This window comes from Aspergillus pseudoviridinutans (assembly GCF_018340605.1).
Source record: "Aspergillus pseudoviridinutans IFM 55266 DNA, scaffold_3, whole genome shotgun sequence".
Taxonomy (NCBI): domain Eukaryota; kingdom Fungi; phylum Ascomycota; class Eurotiomycetes; order Eurotiales; family Aspergillaceae; genus Aspergillus; species Aspergillus pseudoviridinutans.
Genome location: NW_025091283.1, coordinates 1,936,384 through 1,960,802, shown reverse-complemented (window position 1 = coordinate 1,960,802; position 24,419 = coordinate 1,936,384). Strand labels below are relative to the sequence as shown.

The following is a 24,419-nucleotide window of genomic DNA, read 5'->3' as shown; positions in this document are numbered from 1 at the left end:
AATTGGAATAGAAAAACCAACCACCTGGTTCATGCAAAAGGATTATAGTATTCGAAGATAGGTATCTATCAGTAACAAAGGACTTGTGAAGGAACTTTAGAAAAGAAGAATGCTATCTAAACTGGAGAATCCAGTGGCCACTCCCCCCTCATTAACATCTTTCGCTTTGGTCCTCATCAACCACCCGCCTTGCTCGTTCTGCAGGACATTTCCATTGGATTGATCCCAGAGAATGGTGCCATAGATACCTAACTCCCCAATGACCGTGCCACTGAGAACCTCGCCATCACTTCTCAAAGCCACATTCTTGGCCTCAGCTGGCGGACGGATCAGTTCCATCAGGATCCATCGCTTCCATTCACTTTCTGGAATAGACCGTAAGAAGTCGGGAATGGCAGACTTATAAACGTTGTTGCCGCCTCCTTCCCGCTGCGGTTTGAGGACGTGGTTGAGAGCTGTTTCGGGATTCAGAGCCAATTCACGACCGCGCCCGTTTGAAGAAAGGTCGTACTGAGGCGCAAACGTTTCCCGCAAGCGGGCGATAGTGGCCGGGTCGGCATCTGCCATGAAGTTCGCAAGGTGGTCGGGCCCTGCAGTCTCTGCCAGCACTTGTTGTATAATCTTAGACCCTGCCAACTGGTTCAGAACAGTAGGGCATTTGATCGCTGCAGAACGCTCCAACTGTGTCCGCGCCTCCCAGTCACGCTCGGAGGTGTAATCAGTCGGGGCATAGAAGCAGCGGAGATACACAGTTGTCACTTCAAACTGCGTGTCTGGTGAATGAGGGGGACGATAGATGAGAGGCCGAGAGGCGTTTGAGCCGGCAATCGATGTGTGATCCAAAATCTCGGTACTGACTAGTCGGAAAACGGGAATCTTATGGACGGTAGTAAGCTGTCTGGAGAGTGCTAGCTGGTCAAATATGTTCCGTTCGTTCTCCTGTACCACGAACAGAATACACGTGGGAAGAGCCGGGGTCGATTTCGAAGGCCCGTAAGCAGAATGCGCTGCAGCCAGACCGGCTGACAAGGTTTCCACAGCGGTATTCTCGGGAGGTACGCTCGACTCAAACAGTGGGTGGGAAGGATAAGAGATGGGATAGCCTGGCGGGGAGGTAAGAAGCTCTGAATGGAGCTTTCGCACCAGAGAAGACAGGCCGCCGAAGGACGACGAGATAGTGTTAAACTCCACTTGCTTCAAAGACGGGGCATTCGCGTTTGTCGGAGCGTGCGCCATGTAATCGGATCGATATAAACCAAGCGACAAATTCTGAACATATCCCTCCTCCTTGACTGAAAGGTGAACTTTCCACAGACGGGAGATGAAGTCGTCAACGTCAATCAGACTACAGGTCAAACAGTTTTTAGTGCAGAACTTTCCACAGATGCTGTACTCCGAAAGAAGCATTGCATTGAATCTAGGCCACAGAAAGCATCAGAGTCTTACTCTTCCATAATCTTGCCCAGCCATTCCTCATTACATGTGATTGCGGCATAAAGCTTGTTGTACACAGTCTGCAATGCCTTGGCTTCTTCGAAGCATGCCCTTGGAAAGAGACTCGGAAACAACGTTACTGGAGCGTTCGTTGCCAGTACGCCATACGGATCAGACTCCTTTGAAATGAACGTAGGAGGAGGTCGGACCATCAAGCCATTCTGCGTAGCCCAATCCTTGATAGTCTTCACCAGGAAGTCCTTCTGTGCGGGGTTCAGTTCCGGAGGATAGTTAGTATAGATCGAGTCACTCATTATGAAAAGCGTTGTATATCCTGCAATGTGGAATCTCAGCACTCAAAGAAGCCCAGAAAAGCAGTTCGAAATCAATTGACGACTGTTCAGGTGCGAATAAATTCACATTTCCCGCAGGAACAGGCCATTATTAATACTGTCGATGAGGGGCCGTCGGCGATTAATCATCGGAGCTTTGGTGGGACTACGCCGTGTACCGCCTGTTGTCCCGCCTTGCATACCGGCAGAAAAAGAGCTCTATCGCGATAACCGACCGCCGATCGCCTTTTTCGGCAGTATCAGTTTGGCGCGTCTCGTTCCATCAGCGCGATCAGTTCATCTCAAAAATCAGAAAAGTCAGCTGGAACTGTGATTTCATACGTTTAGAAGCTAGGTTTTTAGTGAATGCGAGATCTGCGAGATCGCGAGTCTCTTGTCGCTCTCCTGCCCAATTCTTTTTCACTTTCTTAATCGTCCATCGCTTCTCTCAGATCTCGTCTCTCCTGTGACCAAATGGTGCCTTATCACTCAAGAGAAATCTCAATTTCAGTGATAAGTGATAAGCTGGACCTGCTGATGGGATTACTGTAAGATACTCCTGGCTTCAGCTTACTACGTTGAGATTCCATTAACAAAATTAGTCCCACCAGGCGGAATGGAAACTGATGATGGAGATCCCCTCGACTGGACAGTTGACGAGGTAGTAGCCTTCCTTTGCCATAATCCCGAGACGCCATGGTCCCAGTCTGCGTCGCAGGCCCCTCGGCCAAACCCTGTCCAATTCGAAGCCGCTCTTCGAGAGAATTTGATAACCGGGGAGGTGCTGTTGCATGATGTCGACAAGGAGACTCTACGGGAAGAGCTTGGACTCAAAGCTATTGGTCATCGTAGCTCTATGCTTATGGCAATACGCTATCTTCAGCGACGTTCTCAAAAATACCAGCGTTCTAGGGTGGAGCTCGCTTCTCAACTCGATGATCATCGGTATTCAGTTACCCCAAGTCACTTGACAGCCGTTATTCCAGGCCCTTTTGAAGAATTCTCGTCGCCGATTCATCAGAGCTCTGTGCCGCCAACAGCAACCCCTCAGAATCTGATGCAGCGCCCTCGTTGGATGACCCCCTCAGCATCTACAGTATCTCACACTAAAAGGAGCTTTCCCCTGGATGCTGCGACTTCCAGTGGTCTGAGGGGCGACGAGTCTACTAGAACGACCGCTACTGCAAAAGGTAATGAAAGTGCAACCACTACCAGCGGGAGGCCTCCAAGCGTCCCTCCGCCTGCCGTTAGTCGCCAGCCTGCGGAACAACGTATAGACCAATCCAACCCTGGCGAACGCGTACGTGCTTATGAACACATCGTAGTTGATGCTGAAGGAAAGAAGCGACGCAGACTGGATTTGAGCTCTCTGCCCGAGCCACAAAAGAACCCTCGTGTGTCGAAGTCTTCGAACATTCCGCGAGACAAGGACTGGTACATTGGACCAGATCGGATTCTGCCTTCGCAATTATTCTATCCATCTACCTCTGGTGAGGAAGATCATTCGTTCGTAATGCTTGGTCCTGCACACTTGCCCACCGCTCAGCGCCACTTCGTGAGAAAGTGCATGAACTATTTCTTCAGACAGCAGCCCATTCAGCTGAGCTCTGATACTGAAAGTAGTCAGATGGCTCTGATCCCATATGACCACTCAAAAGTCAGTGAGCACGACGAGAAATTCTTCACTTTGTACACTGCCACGAATAGAACTGTGTCAGTTACACAAGAGGACATAAAGAAATGGCCCCAGTTAGAACAAGCAGGGGCTGGCGGCTCCCGGCTGTCGCAAACACTGGAACCATCCGACCCTTATTCATATCTCCTTCAGAAATACCMTGCCGGGGAAGACAACCAAGACGTCTGCCCGTTATACGGTGACTCGGGCTCAGAAGGAGAGTTTGATGAAGAAACTTGGCAGGAGATTGCTAATGAACGCGATGATATTGCTCAAAGTAAACCGGCAAAGCTGACTCCCGCTGAAGTTGACTCAGTAATCGAAGATTGTATGGCTGAGTTTGTGAATCGGTGGCGCCAGAATGGCTTACCGAAGGAGGAATATAAGGCCCGGAAGCTTTGGGTCACAGCTCGACGGGCGAAATGTACTTACCAAAAAGTCAAGGCCATTAATCGCGACGTCACCTTGCTGGAGAAACGACTAGGCAAAGTGCTCGAAGCAATACGCGGATGTGAATATGCCTCGAAATCGGAGTTACAAACACAGTGTCAAAGCATGGAGCAGACTGTTATCGACATACAGAAGCAAAAGTGGCGTATCTCGGTCTTAGAGGCAGAGGAGTGTCCGCCAAAGGTTGCTTCTGCACCCAAATCAAAGCCATTGCCAAAACCGGAGACTAGGGCCGCGGACGAGGAGTCTCTTCACTCAGAATCCGGCACCTCGTCTGACTTCCAGGATGACTTTATCGACGACTCCGAGGTTCACGGACGGGTCTCGCCTATTGAAAACTTTGGAAACGAGGACAGCGTCAGCAGAAAGCGAACGACACCGGCGTCGACGCCCTCAACGTCCGAAAGCGATGATGACATTATCAGTCCTTCGGGAATCAGACGTAAATCAAGGGCCAAGAGGTCGCCTTTCATGGCAACCAGCTCACCCTCTCCTGACCCTTCCGGTAATGCGCAACGGGCAGACATTATTGACCTCACAATGGACTCTCCTCCTGCTTCAGCAGACGAATTCAGAATCGAAACACCGCCACTCAATCCGGTGCGACCACCCAGGTGGACAGAATCGGATGACGTTAGCTTGAAGATCGAACGAAGTCCTTCGATATCTCCTCCTCCCCGACTCAGCTCCAATGTAGTTGTCGAGATTCCGAAGCGACCAGAAATCATCAACCGGAAACCTGAAGGGTCGAAGTCGACGCGCAAGTTCAACACACCAGATCTGCCTGACCACAATGATTTCGATGGTCTGCTGTCGTACCCTTGGGAAGTTCTCGAGGAACGCCACGATCGCCGTAGATTGCTTGCAAAGTTAATTGCGGCCATGCCTGACAGCGAGCGTGAAGAGATGGCTTCATCGATACCTGAATACGAATATGGTGAATTGAAGGAACTTGTCGGACAGGGTCTTGGAATTCTTCTGAAAGGTCAGATGGGGATACCCGAACTCGATAGTGAACAGAGCGAGCTATTAATGCGGACCGCCTCACAATTCATATCTTGGGTTAATTGCATCTACATTCCAGCAACAAAAGGGATCAGCAAGAAGCATATCCTCAAGGCTCAGGGTGAAATTGCTGACTTCAAAGTCTTCCACAAAGAGCTTTGCAAGGGACTAGGGCTTTGCAAAGGTCTGAAGTTCGCTAGAGAGCTGAGCGAAAAGAGCACTCGCACCTCAAGCGAGCATGTCGATGAGTCGGACGCAGGAAATTCTGAACGTGTCAATGCGCCTCACAAAAAGCGGAAGAAGGAAGTAAAAGAAAGTCAAGATGCCAAACGAAATCAAGCAAGTGCACAGCAGCGTGTAGCGCGGCAGGAAAATGAGCGAAGAAGGCTTGAACACAAGATGAAGCTTATGGGTGTGAGCAACACCGATCCTACTCGTCAAGCAGTGAGCTTTGGGGACCCAATCATCTACTTGGATCCGCATATTGGTCAACGCGTAAAGCCGCATCAACTGAATGGCATTCAGTTTATGTGGCGAGAGCTGATACAGGACGAGAAGCAACAAGGCTGTCTACTGGCCCACACGATGGGCTTGGGAAAAACAATGCAGGTCATTTCGCTGCTCAACACTATATCTGCAGCGGCGGCTTCCAATGATCCGAAGCTCAGCGAGCAGGTCCCCGAGTGTTTCCACCGATCACAAACGTTGATTCTTTGTCCTTCGTCCCTGATTGATAATTGGTATGAGGAGTTCCTCATGTGGACTCCTGAAGAGTCGCGCATTGGGCCCCTGAGAAAAGTTACAGCTTCGATGATAGCAGTTTCCGAGAGGTTGCGAGAAGTATCTGATTGGGATGAAGAAGGTGGAATTCTGATCATGAGCTACGACATATTCCGGAAGTGGATACATAATCAAGAGACGAAAAAGATGCGCAAACCTCTACGGGACGACGAACACGCAAACGTGAGGAAATGGCTTCTAGAGGGTCCAAACATCATTGTCGCCGACGAAGCTCATAAAATGAAGAATTCTACTTCTGGGATATCTCGAGCGGCTATGCAATTTCGTTCTAAGAGTCGTATCGCCCTGACCGGTTCTCCCCTTGCTAACAACTTAACTGATTACTTCACCATGGTGGACTGGATTGCCAAAGGTTATCTTGGGGAATTTCCCGAATTCAAGGCAAACTATGTGGAGCCCATTGAGGAAGGTCTCTACGTGGACAGCACATACTATGAGAGAAGAAGGTCGCTCAAGAAGCTTCAGGTTCTCAAGGAGATTCTTGAACCGAAAATTAACCGTGCCGCTATCGCCGTGCTGGAGGGTGATTTACCGCCAAAGGTTGAATTTGTCATCACTGTTCCCTTGACCGAACTGCAACGGGCAGCGTATGATTCCTATGTTGACTCTGTAGTTCAGGGGAAGACTGAAGTTGGAACTGCAAAGCTTTGGACCTGGATGGCGATCCTTGGGCTGTGTAACAACCATCCGGCTTGCTTCAGAGACAAACTACTCAGCCGCGCTAACGAGGCGCAAAGGGCAGGGTCAAACTCGGATGAGATGCTACCGGGTGATGAACCTATAACCCAAGCGGGCATTCCTGATTCCGAGAAGCTGGTTTTTGAGCAAGAGCAGCTGTTCGCCAATGTCCCTGACATGAAGGCGCTAAATCTGTCATATCGGGCACAACTTCTGGACAGGATCATCAGCGAGTCAATTAAGGCCGGTGACAAGGTGTTGGTGTTCTCTCACAGCATACCGACTCTCGATTATGTTGAGCATGTTCTTAAAGTCTCTGACCGTAGTTATCGCCGTCTAGACGGAAAGACGCCCATCAGCACTCGACAAGCGGCGACTAAGAGTTTCAATACTGTTTCTGAGGAGAAAGTGTACCTCATCTCAACCCGAGCGGGTGGCTTGGGCTTGAATATTCCAGGCGCGAACCGCGTCGTGATATTCGACTTCTCGTTCAATCCTATCTGGGAAGAACAGGCCGTCGGACGCGCATATCGTCTAGGCCAACAAAAACCGGTATTCGTTTACCGCTTCATTGCTGGAGGAACCTTTGAGGAGATCATCTACAACAAGGCCATCTTTAAGACACAGCTTGCGGTTCGGGTTGTGGACAAGAAGAACCCGATTCGGTGGGCGTCTAAGAAGCTCAATGAGTATCTCTTCCCCGCTAAATCGGTAAAGCAGCATGACGTTTCCGAATTTGTGGGGAAAGATCCTTATGTGCTGGACAAGATAATCAAAGAAGACAACGGCGAGGAACGGGCAATTCGGAAGATCGCTCTCACCGAGACCTTCCAGAGAGAAGACAATGACAAGCTCACAGAAGAGGAAAGGAAGGATGTCCAGCAAGAGCTCGATGAAGAACGACTTAGGCGTACCGATCCCCAGGCATACCAGCGGCTGATATTTGAGAGACAGAGGAGGGAAGAGCTCATGAGAGATGCGGCGAGACGCAGAGAGGCGGAGAGACTAGCAAACTTGGTGCCCATGTCTCAGCCTCAAGGGCAAAGCTGGCCGGGCAGACCCAACCTGCCATTTCACTACGCGGCCGCGCAGCAAGCCCGGGTTCCATCACCTCAAGTTCCTCCGCCATCTACAGCTCCCGCTAGGTCTCATGACTCCGGGCACCGTGCTCATGCTTATGATGACGGTCCATTCGCTCATGCACCGAATAGGCCTGTCTTGCCACGCTCTCAGTCCACGTCAAATGCAGAGTTGGCCGTGCCTCGGAATGGGCCAGTCCAGGGTACTCAGCCTGCGCATCGGGCTCAGACCGGGCCGCCGCAACACGACGGCATGGTCCCTCCCGCTCTCTCAGAACCGTCTACGCCGTCTTCGCAGTCCTCGGACCCACCATTACGCATGGAAAGCCGCAGTGCGAGTGCTGAGTCGGAGCCCAGGCAAGTATTTGACGGGGGCAGCTCGCAAGCTTCACAGTCAAAGGATGGCAAGAAGGACGGAGGAAGTTCCTGCAAGGCGCAGTAGTAATCCCAGGATGGCTAATCTTAGAATAGATTCTCTTTTTTGCTTTTTGTGATTGCGAGCATCTGATTTTCATGATATCCCCATCAGTTCCTGCGAGCATAGCGTGGTTTGTCTCTGCGTTTCCAGGCGCCCTTCTGGGCAGGTGTATCATTTACATTTTTCCTTCTACCGTTAATATCTCTCTTCTTTCCGTATTTCTTTTTATGTGTGAAAATACCTTTCTCCTCCTTTCTATTGAAAAGCTGGATTTCCAGTTTTCAATTTCCATCACTGGGTTTTGCACAGGGCGATTTCAGCGTGGTCGATTCTTTCTTTTCATCTTCAGCAGAAATACAATGAACAAATTACGGCCGTCCTCAAAAATATCTGATGATTCCAACGTAATGATGAATGTGGTAGGGCGACTCGAGCTTGAGAAAGGAGTCTATCATAGCTTTCTTGAATTCTAAGTCTTGATAATATCTTCGAGCACTCTGACCAGCAGTAAAGGAAAATTCGAAACTTGAACCGAGAATATCAAATAATCACACAAAGTAAGAAAACGAGAAACATCGATCGCTAGTCTAGATGTTGGAAACCCCGAGATACTCCATACAGTCAAACAGAAGAAAGATCAAAGAAAGACAGAAAATATGTCCGAGATATCAAGTATCGTAAAGAGAACAAAGAGACAAGAGGGCAAGGCCTATCGGTCAAGTAAGGAGTTTCTCCAGATCCGCGATCCTGGTAGCCCTATCGTCGACCTTCTTATCCTTCTCGCGGAAGGCAGCCAGCATCAATTTGCGCTTCGTGTCCTGGATCTCCAGCACGCGGTCTTCGATGGTGTTTTCCATGACGAGACGCCAGACTGTCGTCTCGCGTTTCTGGCCGAGACGGTAGACGCGGTCGACGGCCTGGTCCTCGATCGCGGGGGCCCACCAGCTATCGGCCAGGATAGCCTGGTTGGCCGCGACGAGGTTCAAGCCGACGCTGCAGACGCTCAGACTGGCGAGGAGGACCTTGCACCCTGGGTCCTTGGAGAACTTGTATGTGGAGGCGTCGCGGGCCGTCGAGTTCATACTGCCGTCGATGCGGGCGTATCCGATGCCGTGGCGTTGCAGGTGAGGCTCGACGAGGGTAAGGAAAGAAGTCCACTGGCTGAAGACGACTGTTTTGGTGTCGGGAGCTTGGCCCTGGGCGGTGAGGATCTTGATCAGGGCTTCGATCTTGCTGCTTGGGTTGTTTGGGTCTGCGACGACGTCGTCATCGGCGCTTTCGCCGAGACCCACAGCGGGAGCGACGAGGGTGGAGGTGTCGTCGATATTGGCGCGGCAGAGGGGGCACTTGTGCTGTCGCTCGATGACTTGCTCTATGCAGCCTCGGTCGTAGGAATGGCCGCAAGCGGTTATAACGGGCTGCTCTAGCGTATCGAGACATATAGGGCACATTTCCTGGCTCTCGATTCTGAGTTGCAGCATGTCCTGAAGTGCTTTAATGTTCTCCGGGGTCAATGGTACGACCTTGTGCTTCTCCAGTAGTCCCGCAAGGGCGTCGATGCGATGTTTACAGAGCGCCCAGTGGTTGCAAACTTGTCGCATACGGAGAAGGACCTCAAGCACATGAGAATACGTGGTGCCTCCTTTCTCTTTGGACTTGAAGTCCATAAGCATACCTTTCGCTTCGGATCTGTGGACTGTCAGCAGCCGGTCATCGACTTAATGGCAGAGGAGGAAACGTACTGGAACATGTCATATTTCTCTTGTTCATGCGGATGAAACTTGATGCGCAGCACACGCGAGGTGAGGGCCGGCAGGCGAAGGTTGACAAATTCCATGTCCTTTCTTCGCCTCAGGCAGATAGCGCTCATCAGTGCCTGGAGAAGGAGACGAGCATTTGGATCATCAGAGGTCAGAGGGCGAATGAGAACGCTGGTGAAGACCGCGATGTCTTCCAAGCCACCCGCCAGTCTCAGAAAGCGAATCTGGGAATACAGATCCTTCAAGGTGTTCACAATAGGCGTGCCGGTCAAAGTCCAACGCGAATCCGCGCGCAGATTGCAAGCAGCCAGCGCACCCTTAGCTCGGGGGTTTCGAATTGTGTGTCCCTCGTCGAGCACGACACGACGCCAATGAACGGCAAAGAGTCCCTGCTTAGGTGCTGCTTTTGCATTCGGGTTGTACTCCACAGCGAGAGCACCGTAGCTCGTGATTACTACATCATACTCGTTGAGTTTTGCAGCCTCCTTCTTCCCAGCACCATGGTAGATGAGCACGCTTGGCGTGCTCTCACTGTGGGTATGGTCTTTAATCTGGTTTCTCCAGTTGCTCATGACTCCGACAGGTGCGATGATCAAAGTGGTCTTGGATGACTCTGGAGTCTTTGGCTGCGGGTTGGCCAGAATCAATGAGATGATTTGAATTGTCTTGCCGAGACCCATATCGTCCGCCAAAATACCACCACTTGCAAGAGGTGGGGGGATAGCCGTTGAGAAGTTGGTGGCGATATTGGTGAATCTGTTTCCAGCTCTCTTCCAAAGCTGCACCACGTCCTGAGAACCAGGCCCAGGTAGTTGCGGAGACTCTTTTTCGATCATCCACGCCAGTCCCTGCCGCTGGTACGGAAGAAGCTCAGTAGACAACGCTGCGGGAGTATCTGCCATCGGCATATTGACCAAGTCCGACTCATTCAAACCAAAGTTCTCCGTCACCTGGCCAATATCACGAGGATTAAAGGTGCTGCTCTGACCAATAATTTCTTCCAAGCTCTCCCCAGTCTGACCGAAACCGTCACCAGCGTAAAGGTTGGCATACATCGGGTTAACGCCAGCCTCCCACTGCTGCCCATTGCCCGACGCCAGACCGCGACCCCTTTTGGCAGCAGCCTTCTCCGCCCGCTCGAGCTGTTTGCGCTCCTGAGTCTCCCACCGATTGAATTCGGTCAGGGGAAGTCGATCTTCAATCATCATGCGCTTCAGCCGCTGCCGCTCTTCTGGATGGCTGGTACCGTACAGCTTCAGCATAATTGGGCACGTAAACGAGCCAATCTCTCCCGTCAACATGCCTTCAATAAACAGCGACTTCGAGTCCTGCAATAAATGACGTTAAATCGACAGTCCAGAACCAAGCTATTTGTTTACAGAAGCTCCGGTTCGATCGCCTTACCATATACTTCGCCAATCGAGCAGCTACATCTCGGGGAATATGACCAATCTGATTCCCCATGACGTTCAAAACACGGATCGCATTCCGGTCATACGGGTTATTGGGCTCACGATGCAGAAGCACGTGTTCGCCAACAGTCGCGTAACCATTGTAGTACCGGACCCCTACGATCTTGGTTCGCAAACTCCCGTAGTGCATGAAGCTAACATAGGAGGAATCATCCTGGCTTCCCTGGATCAAGTCCTCGGCTTCCGCATCATCCTCTCCATCCAAAATAATGGCCTGAGAGGACTGGCTGAGCGGCACGAACTCGGTGCTCTCGCCGAATCGTTGGCCAGTGGTAGTAGTAGTAGCAGTTGTGTTACTACTAGGACGCGTTGCTCTTTTTCTCTGGGGAGTAGTGTCTCTGTCGTCAACGGTGAGGTCAACTAGATCGATGTTCCGCTTAGCACGGGGCTGCCCCATCCTTGCTGCAAGGGATGGATGCTTGTCCGTTAACGTCCGCTTGACGCGACGCAATGCAGGATAGATATGGAGAAGAAAATGGCATAGTATTAATAGGGGAGCGGAAGCTTGTGGATCAAACCTTACCAGACTAGGAATAGCTGACAGCTGGACCGGAACGCGCTAAGCCACGATCCCACGTGATCCACATTATGATCTTACTGCAACAGGAATGGGTACCGAGTACAGGGTAGAGCTACCTTATCCAGAAGAGAAGAATGTCACTGTCTATGAAGGGTGATGAGTTCATTGTGTCCATGCAAAGTCTATATAGATTACTACTTTTCGAGAGTTCAGTCCTTGAACGAGCCGCGCGTGTTGACACGGTCAATGTCATAGGGATTCGCATCGTAGACGTCCTGCGAGGTCACCATCTTCTGAGACCGATGCGAACTGGCAGAGTTGGTTGAGATGGTTGACTGTCTCCGACTAAGCTTAGCAGAGTCCAAGGAAACCCTGTCTACCTCTGATGCCGCGGAGGTGGGCTCCAAGGTTACCTGGCTCGGGGCCGCCATGACGCCCGGGTTTTCCTTCTCCTCTTCCTGTGGACTTTTGGCGGTTCGTTCCATCAACTTCCGCATGAATTCGTCCGACTCTGCGGCGAACTTGCATCTTCTACGGATGACAGGCCCGTACTTGTAGAAGAGGAATGGAAAGGGCACACAGCCGAGTGCCAAGAAGGCAGGTATGGACGAGGCCCAGTGAATACCTGGACCTGATTAATTTTCACCTAACAACAAAAGTCAAAAAAAGTGACTTACCTAACGAGCTATACATATACTTTACGAACAAGGGAAAGGCGGCGGCGAAAATCGAGCGCAGGACGGCGCTAGCAGCGAGCACGGAGGCAGCGTAAATGGTGTACGCATCGATCAGATAATTCATGAGGCTGAGAAAGACAAGGACCATACCAAAACCAAACGGTACACCGGCGGAAATACTGGCCAGATAGTGGATCGAAGGGGAGTTTGTCCAGGCAAACCAGAAGAGGCCAACGGGAATGGCTACCGAAGCGACCAGGCAGGGAGGCAAGCGCGCCTCCGGAGGCGCAAAGCCATTATGTGCCTCCTGGGTTCTGATATACCGCTTGTTATCGAAGATGCTGAAGGCCACAGCGCACATCATGCCAACCATAATCCCCAGGAAAGCCAACCCTGACACACCTTGGTTCCAGCCTCGCTGGCCGGCATACACGATGGGAAAGGCGCCAAACATCATAAACAGAGTTCCGTACACGATTGCCATGTATATTGACAGCAAAAGGACAATGGGTTCTCGGAGAAGCAGAATCCATGGGCGGGACAGCGATATCTTCAAAGACTGGCCAAGCGTCTTCTTTCCTTGTTCAGCTTCGATCCTGCTCTTGTAGACTTTGCCAGTAAGCTTGGAAAGCTTGATGGCTCGCTGGCGAAGGAGAACGGGCGCATAAGTTTCTGGGACGATGAGGCCCGCGGTGATCCAGAGTGCGCCAGAAAAGATGGCCAAGAGCCCCATCACCCACTTCCATCCCTCCGTCATGCCCAGGAAGCCACCAATGATGGGCCCTAGGACCGGGCCCAAGAACGGAGCCGACGCAAACAAACTCATCGCCAGACCACGTTGTCTCGCTGAGAAAAGGTCCGCAATGACACCACCTGCGTTAGTCAAAGGGGACGACCCGAAAGCTCCGGCGAGGAATCGGAAGATAATGAGCGCTTGAATGTTCGGTGAGCCTGCGGACGCGGCGTTGAAAATGGTCAATCCGCAGTAGCTGATCAGAAAAAGATACTGTCTTCCCCAAAGCTCGCTCATGGGCGCGAAAATGAGGGGACCGATCGCGAACCCCAGCACGAATGTGGACACGCCCAGAGTTGCTACTTCTGCGCCGACACCAAACTGTTCCATGATCTGTTCCATGCCGCCAGTGTACGCCGACGAGACCAGTGACACGGCTAACGTCGCCCATGCCATGACCATGGTGTAGAGCCATTTCTTCGTCATGGAAAATTCGAGGGGGTTCCGAGGATCATTGAGAATCCAGGTGACTAGGTATGGGTCCTCTTCTGTGCCTGAACCGGCGAAGCTATAATCAATGATCTCTTGGGTGAGCACACCTTGGTCAAAGACCAGACGCCAGTGCGGTATCCGAGTGGGTTGAACAGGCTCGATAGTATCAGCCGAAGCTGACTGGCTGTTGGTGCCCATCCGTGCTAAAGGATGGGATAGTGCAGGTCGACAACTGGACGAAGAGCCACCAAGTATGGGGGATATTCTCTAATTTTTCAAAGCTCAAATAGTACAAGAATGCCGATCATACATACTACCATAACAACTCAAAAAGAAGACAATCGGTAGATAGGATTACAGAGGAAGAATGGCGGCCGGAGGCTAGTTAATATTGGGGAAATCCGAAAGAGTAGCAGCTTCGGAGGAGAATCCAAGTGCGCGAGCCAAACTCCGGCTAGAATAGAATCAGACAACGACCGGACCCAAAGAGGAAAGCTGCTATTCTATTATCGCCGACTGTTTAGTATGAGTATCTAGAATTTCGGGAAATCGGCAAATAGTGGCGCCCTAAGATCCAATGACTGGCGGGACGGGGCGACAGCCATGAGGGGAACACGGTGATTAGCTTAGCCTCTGGCACCTACAAGGATACAACAGCGTCATAGGCCACGAGGCTCGCTGTGATCGGATCTCGTTTCTACCGATGAAACACAAAGATGATAATGCACGAACGAAGTGGTGGGAGTGGTTGGAGTGATTGACCATTATGGGAACTGCGTTGGGAAAGCGTCCTTGAGGATAGTGAAGGTCTTAGTGCTGACCCTCGTCGATGGAAACCTAGGAGGAGTTGTTAAGAGCGGATGGGGATAGGAGATTAGACGGCTTTTCGGAGTCAGGGTCCTGGAGATTGCAGCGGGGGCTTGAAAGTCGGCGAAGACGGAATTAGCCAACCTGAAGCACAAGCAGCTGAGATGCAGGGAAGATGGCCTGATCAGGGATAGGGTATGGAGTAGACTGAAGCAGACTGTTCATTATTTCATTGACACTGGAGTTATGAAGGGATCCTATTGCATAAAGGTCATCAGCGATCACATAAAAGGAAGGCCAATACGAGATCATGGATACCTATGGATGGATCAAAGAGCTCTTAGCCCCGGTTGTTCCTTCACCGTTCCATGAGTCAATTCTCCAGTTGATGTCTGGTGGGGGGATTCTCCGCTCATCTGATCTCTGGGTAGATTCTGGGGAGGGAATTATCCACAGTGGGACTTTTTGCCTCCGATGGTTTTGATTCGAGGACCATTGCGTGATGTGTGTCAAAAGAGGTAGCAGCCACGGATGGACATAGCCGATGGACATAGCAAGAGATATTAAGAAGAAGAAAAGAAGCCATCCTCGTCGCTCGTGATGGGAATGAATAAGCTAAACTCAAGGTTGATGCCACTAACCCCAGGCATCCTAATTCAGGCACCAACTACGGAGTACCTATATTGGCCGTCACTGGTGTGCAGTAGTAGGATGAGTCTCCATCCAGAAGTTATAGTGCTTAGATGTACCCTCAGAATCGAGTCGAAACAAGCTCTAAGAGTAGTGATCCAGCATGGTGCAGTTATCCGTCTGCTGCTGTCTTGTTCCACAGCATGGATTATCTACAAGTGCAGCCTCATTGCATCCGATCTGAGCTTGTCTCTCAGTATGACCAACATATCCATACATTTACATAACATACACCCATGCTGCATACCTTCATGGTAAGAAAGTTCCTTCAAACACATCTATTCTGTCTTAGGATGGCGTGGAACAAATGTATGAATTTGTTAAGATGTCAGTCTTATCTCATCCGATCGGTCATTTCATCATTGTTTTCTACAAAAGTAGAAGAAATGACGATTCTAGGTTTCATCCAAATAAGGACTCAAGAGTCAAGTGTCAAGCATCAACTTTGCAATATGAAGAATACTGCAAGAGGTGCTGAGAAAGAAGGTGAATATTGTTCTGTCTGCAGTATGATCCTGAGCATCCCTTGCAGTGTGTGTGTGCATTTTTACTTTTTCTGCGCTTCGGTTTCCCTTACTTTTGCTCCGGCCCAAAGTCCTCCATCGACCCCTGAAATCCGTCTACATTCTATCTAGATAGTCTAGTCGCAGTCTAATCAAGATACACTAGCTCTGGTTCTCCGAAAAATCTCCATCCTTGGATATATCATCGGCGGTCAACATCTGGCCAGTCCTAGACTTGACATCAAGGAACTGGACTGCTAATGGCCCACCCCAGCTCTTACCGCCAAATCCTTGACAACAACCGCGACCAGTTCGAGCTCCTTATACAGCATGGAGACTACAAACCCTTCTACCTGTGGCATCTCCTTGTCTTCACCGCTCTTCCTTTATGTGGTCTGTTGATATCCCGGCGGCGTGGAGCGCGATATCTTCGTCCCGTCGTCTTTGCTCTTATTGTTGGGACAGCCGTTGATGTCATTCGACACCGGCGTGCGCTGTTGGGAGGGAATGGTTATATGGGAGGCTTGGTGACAGCCTGGTGGACTATTTGGAGTGCGACGATTCTAATCTTCAACGATGCCGAAAGAGATTTCGAACGAATAGAGAGGCGCTCGTGTAACGCACCATGTCCGGACGAAGTGCGCACACCAGACAACGAAAACAGGCCTCGATCCGGTGACAAGGCTGCGAATGGTCACATCCTCAAGGCAAAGCAATATGCATCCCAGCGGGAGTCAGAGACCCTCGCCTGGCAGCCGTATCCCCGCGCATTCTTGCACCGTCTCAACTGGGCGTTGGGCCTGCTCTTCAATATGCGAGGACCAGAATGGAACTGGCGCATATCCACCTTGGACCCGTTGCCTGCCTCGCTACAGAGGCAAAGGACTACCAGAAATGGGCGGTCCGCCCGTGAAGCAATGAAAAAGACCGGCAATGAGGCCGACTCGCAGCCCGACGCACGAGCGCGTCTGAACGCCATCCTCCTCACCTTCCTCAAGCACTATCTCCTGCTGGACCTGGTCAAGGTCCTCATGATGCACGACCCATACTTCTGGGGCCTGATATCATCGGCCCCGGCCCGCCCATTCCCTTTCACCTACGTCCCACTCCCGACTATTCCCGTCATCCTCGTGCGTCTCTACCGAGTATACCTGAGCGCACTCGGCGTCTACGCCGCTCTAAGCTGCGTCACCCCCCTCAACCCTATCATTTTCCTAGGCCTCTCGCTCGCCTTCCCAAACGCCTCGCGCGCCCTCACGCGCGTCCCACTGGATGCTCCCTGGCTCTACTCCGACTCCTTCGGCCCGCTTGCCGGCCCCGCCCTCGACCATGGCCTCACAGGCTGCTGGAGTCAGTGGTGGCACCAACTCTTCCGCTTCGGGTTCACCTCCGCTGCCAACTTCCTCCTCACTCTGCTCCCAAAGCACCTGGCAGTACGCCCCAGCATCCGACGCACCGTAACGACCGTCACTGCATTCTCGCTCAGCGGCCTCGTCCACGCCTGCGGAAGCTACACTCAGTTCGCCGAGACGACGCCCCACGCCCACATCGTCTTTTTCCTCCTGCAGCCTGTTGGTATCATGATCCAGCACCAGCTTGCGCGGTCTATTAACGCCAGGTACCGCTTCTCGCGGCCCGTCAGGCGCGCCACTAACGTGATATTTGTTTTCTGGTGGCTGTTTTTCTCTAGCAGCTCGATCGCGGATGATTTTGCTCGCGGCGGGCTCTGGTTGACGGAGCCATTGCCCATTAGTCCGCTGCGCGGGTTGGGGCTCGGGGCCAAGGGCGAGGGGTGGTGGTGTTGGGGGGAGCCGTGGTTTCGATACTGGGATGGGGGGAAGTACTGGGAGAGGGGGTTGAGGGTTCTATAGTTGCGGTTCTGTTGTGTATATGCCGTAGATATAGATACATATACATATACATATAGACGGGTAGATTGGACGATCTATAGATATTTTTGTAGCGCGATGGCGCTGACCAGTGTGGTTGGGTTGTCTATTTCTATCGAACTGTGTGTCATGTCTTATACACTCTAAAGTAGCATTAGGATATAACCATAGAGTATCCATCATCAACCATCCATCGTCACGTCCTCCTCGTCGTCCTCCTCGTCCGTATCCGGCTCAATGTTCAGCGTAGGAATCTCATCATCGCTGTCGTCGTCGTCGCCTGTCTCCGCAGCAGCTACTGCCGTCCCGGACATCGAAACGTCCGCACTAGCTGTAGCCGCCTTCGCGGTGCTCGTCGGCATCGGTGCTGAGGTAGCCGTGATAGAGGCCGTCGGGATAGAGATAGCCGCCGTGGCCGTGAACGAAGCAGGAGAGGCCGTACCAAGGGCGGGCTGAGCCGACACAGCTTCGGTATCAAGCCGGGCTTTCTTCGCTTGCACATCATCGGCTTTCTTGTCTGTCAGACTGGCTGCTGGCGCGGCTGGGAACCCAGGCTTGGCTTCCTCGGGCAGGCTCCGCTTGTGCATGGACGGCGCGGGTTCCTTTACCGCTTCGGTGGTGCGTAGGTTGCTCTGGATAGTCGGCGTGGCGGTTGGTCTGAGGAAGCCTGTAAGTTCGGGGGCAGCGTGCTGCACAGCGGCAGTGGTCTGCTCTTCTTGTTCTTCGTCCTCCTCGTCGACCATGCTGCTGTACCCGCTGATACCCGGTGCGTGCATCAGAACGGGCATTCTGGGTCTGATCAGTCCCTCGACCTCCATCTCGGTGGAATAGCATCGCGCCAGGAAGGGCATGATGCTGGAGCCCGTGCCGCGGCCTTTCAAGGCCGGGACGGGATTAAGCACGCTTGCCAGCATCCCGGTCTTGTCTGAGGTGAGGATGACTGTCCGGTCGATTTCGGCGCGGAGGGAGGTGGGCAGGAACTCGATGGGCACACAAGCGAGAACGACTGCAAGGAGATCGGATGCAGCTCGCTTCAGGTTGGGGAACGTGGTTGAAGTTTGTGTTTGCCGACTCTGTTTGGAGGCAGGGTGCAAGAACGAGTCGGCGTTGACTGTGGCCTGGTTCGTCTTTGCCTTGCCCTTGGGATCTGACGCCGCAGAGGGACCTGAGTCACCAGTTGGTGGTAATATGTCAGAGCAACAGGACCGGATGACGTCTGTCAGTGACGAGATGTTCTTTTTCGTCGTTGATGGTCCCATAAGTGGGAGCAAAGCGTGGACGAGGCCATATACAGAGGCACGGACATCCTTGTTGAATTTCTCTGCCCGGAAAACCCAGAGGGCCTGCTCCAACATCGTCTGCGCTACTGGGACGACGCCCATCTCCAGACCATCCACGGCGCTCAGAAGTAGTTTCATGCACACAGCGTGGATACGAGGTAGTTCAGCCCAGAGGCCGTCCCTTTCCTCCCGGCCAATCTGTAAGTTGACAGGCACATCTGCACCTGGCGCGGGAACAGTGATCGCACTCAGTCGGGATGTCAGATCCAAAATCAAGCCCAGTGGAATTGTCACTGCGGATGCCGTCGGTGCTGTCAAAAACCGGGATAGCAAGCGTAAGAGTACCGTCAATCTTTCCACTCCAGCATGAATGCCCTCCCAGCCGGGAAGTCCTAGCGCATCTGGCCCAGCATCAGCCACCACCTGGCTGTAGTCCTGTGGCTGAGCGCCTTGTCTCAAGGTCGCATCGACAGACTCCCACTGTTCCACTACCCCTCTCAAAACATAGTCCGCAGCCCTGTGAGCCGAAGAGATTGTCATTCGGCAGGCGTTCTTCCATTCCTCTGCGGAGGTGTTCTTGGGAGCGCAATTGTGGAGCGCGATGAACAACTGCTCCGCTAGGTCCATCGTTGCGCTGGAAAACGTCGAGGAGGTTGCACCAATGATCTCCTGGAGGATGCTGTGAATCTGCGCAGAAAATGGACGAAATATCGTTGGGTGTCTTGCGATGAGCTCCAGGAAAGCGCTCAGGACAATCTCTAAGAACGGCGTACTGGGCTTCAACTTTCTGACGGGCTCGGAGGACGGCTTGACCGAGATGAGGTTCAACGACGAAGTGATGAACCCCGGTAGTGACGGCGTCGTTATTTCGCGAACAAGGGTGGGATACTGGTAGGTAAGATGAAAGATCCGCGTCAAAGTGATTATGCACATTTTCTTCGTGGAGATAGGATCCGGTTTCTGCGCAAATAAGAATTAGCGATTGACCTGGCTAGTCAGCGACCGACTCGACGACTTACAGCCAAAATCGCAACGAGACTGCGCACGAGCGGTTCACATCCGCGAAGCACTTCCCACTGGCCAGCTTCCACCGTCGCCTTTACCAGAACAACCGCGGTCCATCGTCCCTCAAAGCTCCTATCCTGCAGCAAACTGGCCAATCGAGTTTTGAGCTTATGAATCTGCACAGCATTGTCAGATTCGGACTTGCCCGTCTTCTGATTCTGCGTCGCAGACAGGAGCTCCCTGCAATCGCTCAATGATGATGCCAGGAATGATGCGATTTGAGGCAATTGATCGACAGGCGTGGTCGTCAGGCGATGCGTCACAGCACGCAGAGTAGTGGATGCCATCTTGCGCACCTGATGACCTGAGCTACTCGCAGGCTCCTTCAGCTTAAATATCGTCCCTGCGATGTTTGCTCTTATCAAAAGGGAAATACAAAATTTTGCGGCAGCAGAAAAAATAAGCTTGGGCCACATGCAGCCTCGGTACGTGACGGTACCATACACTTGTAAATTACGCCCGTGCGGGTCTCCCCTGGCCGATGATGTTTATCTCCATTGGCTTAGTCGGACTGTTGGGGGGAACATTCTCATTTCTTATCCTGTGATTCTATCGCAGAGTAGCCTCGGGGTTGGGCATGGATAATGGATGATATTTTTATTGCCCTCCATAGTCGTTGCAGCTCTTCTCCATCTTCAAGCGTACCTCCATTATGACGGTGAGTACGGCCTTCCCCAAGTTACGACTGCCGGGCAACGTGTTCCCCTCAACATTTGAACAGCCTACCGTGCCTGGATATCACGTCATTGACGCTGAATGTAGGGTCAGCTCTCTGAGAAGGGCCATCGCTACATTGTGGCCTTGGACAGTGCACGATGCCAGAACAACTGGGATGAAGTCCCCGAGCTTATTCGGAAGGTGACCAAACATGCGCCTCAAAAGACATGTATTACTGGCCTCCCTTGCTTTCCTTGCTTGCTAGACGTCTCAGATGCTGATTTTCCATTTCCCTTATGATAGGTTTCCTGCAGGTCGCTACAGCAGAATCTCGGATTGCCCAATACAACCAGCAAAGACCGTCGACTGCTCAATCATCCTCTAGCTCCTCGTCTTCCTTGCCTGAATTAATACCCCCGCTGCTATCCACCATTGAAAACGGAGATGGCTCTCCAGAAGAGATCTTCCAAGCTCAAGTCTGCCTTGGTTGGCTCCATTGGTCCCTCAGTGAACCGGGCCTGGCAGCAGCTCATCTGCCGAGGGACTTCGGGGAGGTAGCAGACAAATTGGGGGAGAACATCTCCCCATGGACGGAGGTCTGCCTGGTCAAGGGCTGCTACATGAAAGGTGGGCCAGTTGGTACTCTGTGCGCTCCTCTTATTAGTCTGACATACGTATAGGAGCTGCCCAGGCAATGGTATCTGAACCCCATGACGCGCTGAAGATACTCGAAACACTCACACCATGGCTGAGTAGCCATAGCGCATCCCTCTCCTCGAAATGCTCGCAATTCTTACATTGGTCGGAAAAATTGCTAGGAAAGGCTGCATCTATTGCCAGCGAAGAAGCTGTCAAAAGGACACCCTCTGGGGATTCTGAGCTCATTAAGACAGCTTTGCAACTATGTAGGCTGTGGTCTGCCCATCCCTACGTCAAACAGCGTTCGTCTGCGCAGGCTGTACATCCCGAGGGACCGAGTGAACCCGCCGCGAAATCAGCAACCTGGAAATCGTACTACGACCTCTTGACCGCCATTCTTCAGAATGGGTTGTTGTACGTCCCCCCGACGAGCGGTCCCGACCGTCCCCAACTCGCCAGCGAGATTCGGCGTGTGGAGGCGATCTATGAGACCAACTTTCTGCGTGAAGTGAAATTTCCCATGGCCAACAGTCGGAACGAGCAAATAGAGGATTGGGTCGAGCAAGTGATCCGCAATTGGCAAGAACTATGTGGACCGAATTGGACCGACGAAGACCTCGGTGACGGCGGCCAAAACGCTGTTGGCCGCAACGTTCTTGATGTACGTGCTTTACCCAGCTAAACTCATGCAGCCTGGGGCATATTGACCGACAGTACCTTAGATTCTTTATCGCGCCGCTACAAAGACCTACCTCTCTTACTTGATTCTCCGTCGCCTATTCCATGTCCATTCAGCCCTGGCGGATTTCGATCTCGCAGTCAAAGCACTCGATTCTTACATTGAGATTGTCCTCGGGGCCAAAGCAAGGGCAGAGAAAGCGGCACAGTATGGTGAATTAGAAAGCGACGAGAATTTGATTCAGACACTTGCAGAAGGAGTAACTATGCTTGTCTGTTTTGGCTCAGATAAGGAGGCTGAAAAAGCGAAAGACTTAGTTGCAATCTTGAAAGAATTCGTCGCTAAGCACGTGCATGAAATAGAAGACGACGGGGAGGAAGGAAAGCTCGTCATCCGGCAAGATTCGGCCGATGCGCAGGTGGTGTCTCCTCGTGTCATCGCCACTGCTTACAGAGCAATCGGGACGGGGCTTGCCAACTGGGCGAGTTGGACGCCCATAAATGAGGACCGGGATGATATCCGTGCGGAGGCCATCGAGAATCTAGAAAGGAGCATTGCTCCAGAGCTCGGTGATGAGTTCAATTATTCATCTTTGTATACTCTCGCCCTCTTGCTCGCGGAGAGCCGAGACCTGGATGGTGCCATCGGTTATGTCAAATCGGCTCTCTCCTATACGCACGCACACGGCCCACAGTCCGATCTGTCCAGAGAGCGAGACCTGGTGCCCCTTTGGCATTTACTTGCACTCTTGCTCAGTGCCAAACAAGACTATGACATTGCTGAGCGCTCCTGTGAAGCTGCATTCGAACAATTTCCCAGCGCCGTTATATCGTTGGTCAACGGTAGCAGAGAGTCGCAAAAGCAAGGTCAAGACACTGGAGACGCCTCAAATACTACCGAGCTACGGCATGCTTTGATCGATCAGCTGCGTGGCCGAGAAAAGGAGCGCATCATCGAGACACGCATGACACAATTAGCGTTCATTGAGCTCCAGGGGGGCCCCGAGGCTGCTGTTAACCACAGCGATCAACTACTCAGCCTTTTTGCAACGCTGTTCAACAAACTGGAGCTTCAGGCTGATGAACAGAAGGACCGTCAAACAGAGCATCTCGTTCCACCGAAAAGCGCGGCTGGTACAGTGAAGAGTCTACGAGGCAGTATATTTGGCAGACATAAAGCCTCACGCGCTTCCGAACGTAAAGCCGAATCTACCAGTGAAACGCAGCCTCTCAGCACCAGCCCTTCGGTTCACAACGAGCACGAGCCCGGCACCGATCTTGCGCCGGCAATCCAAGTTACTCACGAGCAGAATGGAAATGCTGAGACTCCACAACCGCTGGGCAGATCAGATTCGACGCGACAAAAATTGCGGAAGCGGAGCGGTACTCTTAAAAAGCCCGAAGGTCAAAGGTCGACTCATGTCAATGGCACTGAAGATCTGACCAACGGAGTCAGCGCGGCTACCAACGGGATTGGGATGCCGCAGCAACCAGGTAGCGGAGAAGGCGTCGCTGAAGATGCTGTCGGTCTTGCGGTATCAAGCACCGCAAACCAACCGCAGAGCGCGAAGCAGCCTCTGCGACCCGCCGCTCATAACATGGATTCCAAACAAGCGCCTCCTCCGACAGGTCATCCCAAACAACCACCTGAGCAAGACATTCGATTACCATATAGATTTGACTCACCGACAAAAGCGATTACCAAATTCCCCCTTGTCCAATCGCAAAAACAGGCTCTTGCTGTCCTGATCAAGATTTGGCTCCTGATTGCGGGCCTCTATCGACGCGCTTCGCTATTTGAGGATGCGCAAGAGGCGTGCGAAGAGGCCGCCAGACATGTTGACCGGGTGGAAGCTCTTGTTGCTGCCCAGGAATCCTCTGCCAGGGCATTTAGAAGCCGTGGTTGGGCTGCAGCAAAAAGCTGTGACGAGCTCTGGGCCGACCTCCACGCCGAACAGGGGCTCTTGGCACAAGCTCAATCCCGCCCTCATGACGCAATGGAGCTCTTCGAGGAAGCGTTGGTGCGTGATCCGGATCATGTCAAAGCGACGGTCTGCCTGGCGAATCTACTCCTCGACATCTGGGAGAGGAAAATGCCTGTGAACCGGCCAGCTGCTGATGATCTTCATGCGGAGATGTCAACGCTGTACCTACCGGCTACCGCTCAGAAGTCCAGTGCTGCCTTGAACAAGATTCAAAATAAGGATTTCGATAATTTAGAGGATCGGCCAATGCCATCAAACCGACAGATTCCTGCAACTGACATTGAGGAGGATGAACCTAAACTGCTCAACCGTATCGCTGCCCGGGACCGAGCCTTCACCCTCTTGTCGGCATTGACAAAGCGTGGCACCGCCTGGGATAACTCTGAGGCTTGGTATGCGCTCTCCCGCGCTCATGAGGCAAGCGGGGATATCGAAAAGTTGAAGGAGGTTTTATGGTGGTGCGTTGAGCTTGAAGATCGACGACCAATTCGACATTGGTCAAATATAGGCTCGGGCCTCTATGTCCTTTAACACCAGGATACCTCTTGTCTGGTTTGTTCGAGAGCCATTTGTTGTGATATTTCTTGGCTACAAAATACCTTCATGATAACCCCTTGTTGATAATTATGGACATATAGCGTCTGACTGTCAGGCGAGAAGCAGGAATTTAACTTTGAATCCTTTTGATAAAGTCGAACGA

General features: G+C 52.1%; 7 protein-coding genes across 7 annotated transcripts; 3 read left to right on the top strand and 4 right to left on the bottom strand.

Annotated features, from left to right (window-relative positions):
• Positions 1 to 96: 96 nt before the first annotated feature.
• Positions 97 to 1,748, bottom strand: Asppvi_004405 (glutathione synthase; the record flags this gene model as incomplete). The annotated part of the gene is made up of 2 exons (XM_043300358.1): positions 97 to 1,345; positions 1,447 to 1,748. 2 exons carry the CDS (start codon positions 1,746 to 1,748, stop codon positions 97 to 99), a joined length of 1,551 nt encoding a protein of 516 aa, XP_043156293.1.
• Positions 1,749 to 2,382: 634 nt separating this feature from the next.
• Asppvi_004404 (putative SNF2 family helicase/ATPase) lies at positions 2,383 to 7,896 on the top strand (the record flags this gene model as incomplete). Its single annotated transcript, XM_043300357.1, has 1 exon — positions 2,383 to 7,896. One exon carries the CDS (start codon positions 2,383 to 2,385, stop codon positions 7,894 to 7,896), a length of 5,514 nt encoding a protein of 1,837 aa, XP_043156292.1.
• Positions 7,897 to 8,588: 692 nt separating this feature from the next.
• On the bottom strand, positions 8,589 to 11,501 carry Asppvi_004403 (DEAD/DEAH box helicase; the record flags this gene model as incomplete). The annotated part of the gene is made up of 3 exons (XM_043300356.1): positions 8,589 to 9,561; positions 9,615 to 10,960; positions 11,037 to 11,501. 3 exons carry the CDS (start codon positions 11,499 to 11,501, stop codon positions 8,589 to 8,591), a joined length of 2,784 nt encoding a protein of 927 aa, XP_043156291.1.
• Positions 11,502 to 11,833: 332 nt separating this feature from the next.
• Positions 11,834 to 13,724, bottom strand: Asppvi_004402 (MFS transporter; the record flags this gene model as incomplete). Its single annotated transcript, XM_043300355.1, has 2 exons — positions 11,834 to 12,249; positions 12,302 to 13,724. 2 exons carry the CDS (start codon positions 13,722 to 13,724, stop codon positions 11,834 to 11,836), a joined length of 1,839 nt encoding a protein of 612 aa, XP_043156290.1.
• Positions 13,725 to 15,786: 2,062 nt separating this feature from the next.
• Asppvi_004401 (wax synthase family protein) lies at positions 15,787 to 17,397 on the top strand (the record flags this gene model as incomplete). The annotated part of the gene is made up of 1 exon (XM_043300354.1): positions 15,787 to 17,397. One exon carries the CDS (start codon positions 15,787 to 15,789, stop codon positions 17,395 to 17,397), a length of 1,611 nt encoding a protein of 536 aa, XP_043156289.1.
• Positions 17,398 to 17,597: 200 nt separating this feature from the next.
• Positions 17,598 to 20,047, bottom strand: Asppvi_004400 (RIX1/PELP1 family protein; the record flags this gene model as incomplete). The annotated part of the gene is made up of 2 exons (XM_043300353.1): positions 17,598 to 19,655; positions 19,715 to 20,047. The coding sequence occupies 2 exons, from the start codon at positions 20,045 to 20,047 to the stop codon at positions 17,598 to 17,600; spliced, it is 2,391 nt and encodes a 796-aa protein (XP_043156288.1).
• Positions 20,048 to 20,412: 365 nt separating this feature from the next.
• Positions 20,413 to 24,250, top strand: Asppvi_004399 (putative filamentation protein (Rhf1); the record flags this gene model as incomplete). Its single annotated transcript, XM_043300352.1, has 5 exons — positions 20,413 to 20,418; positions 20,523 to 20,646; positions 20,721 to 21,044; positions 21,098 to 21,717; positions 21,779 to 24,250. 5 exons carry the CDS (start codon positions 20,413 to 20,415, stop codon positions 24,248 to 24,250), a joined length of 3,546 nt encoding a protein of 1,181 aa, XP_043156287.1.
• Between the last annotated feature and the right edge of the window lie 169 nt (positions 24,251 to 24,419).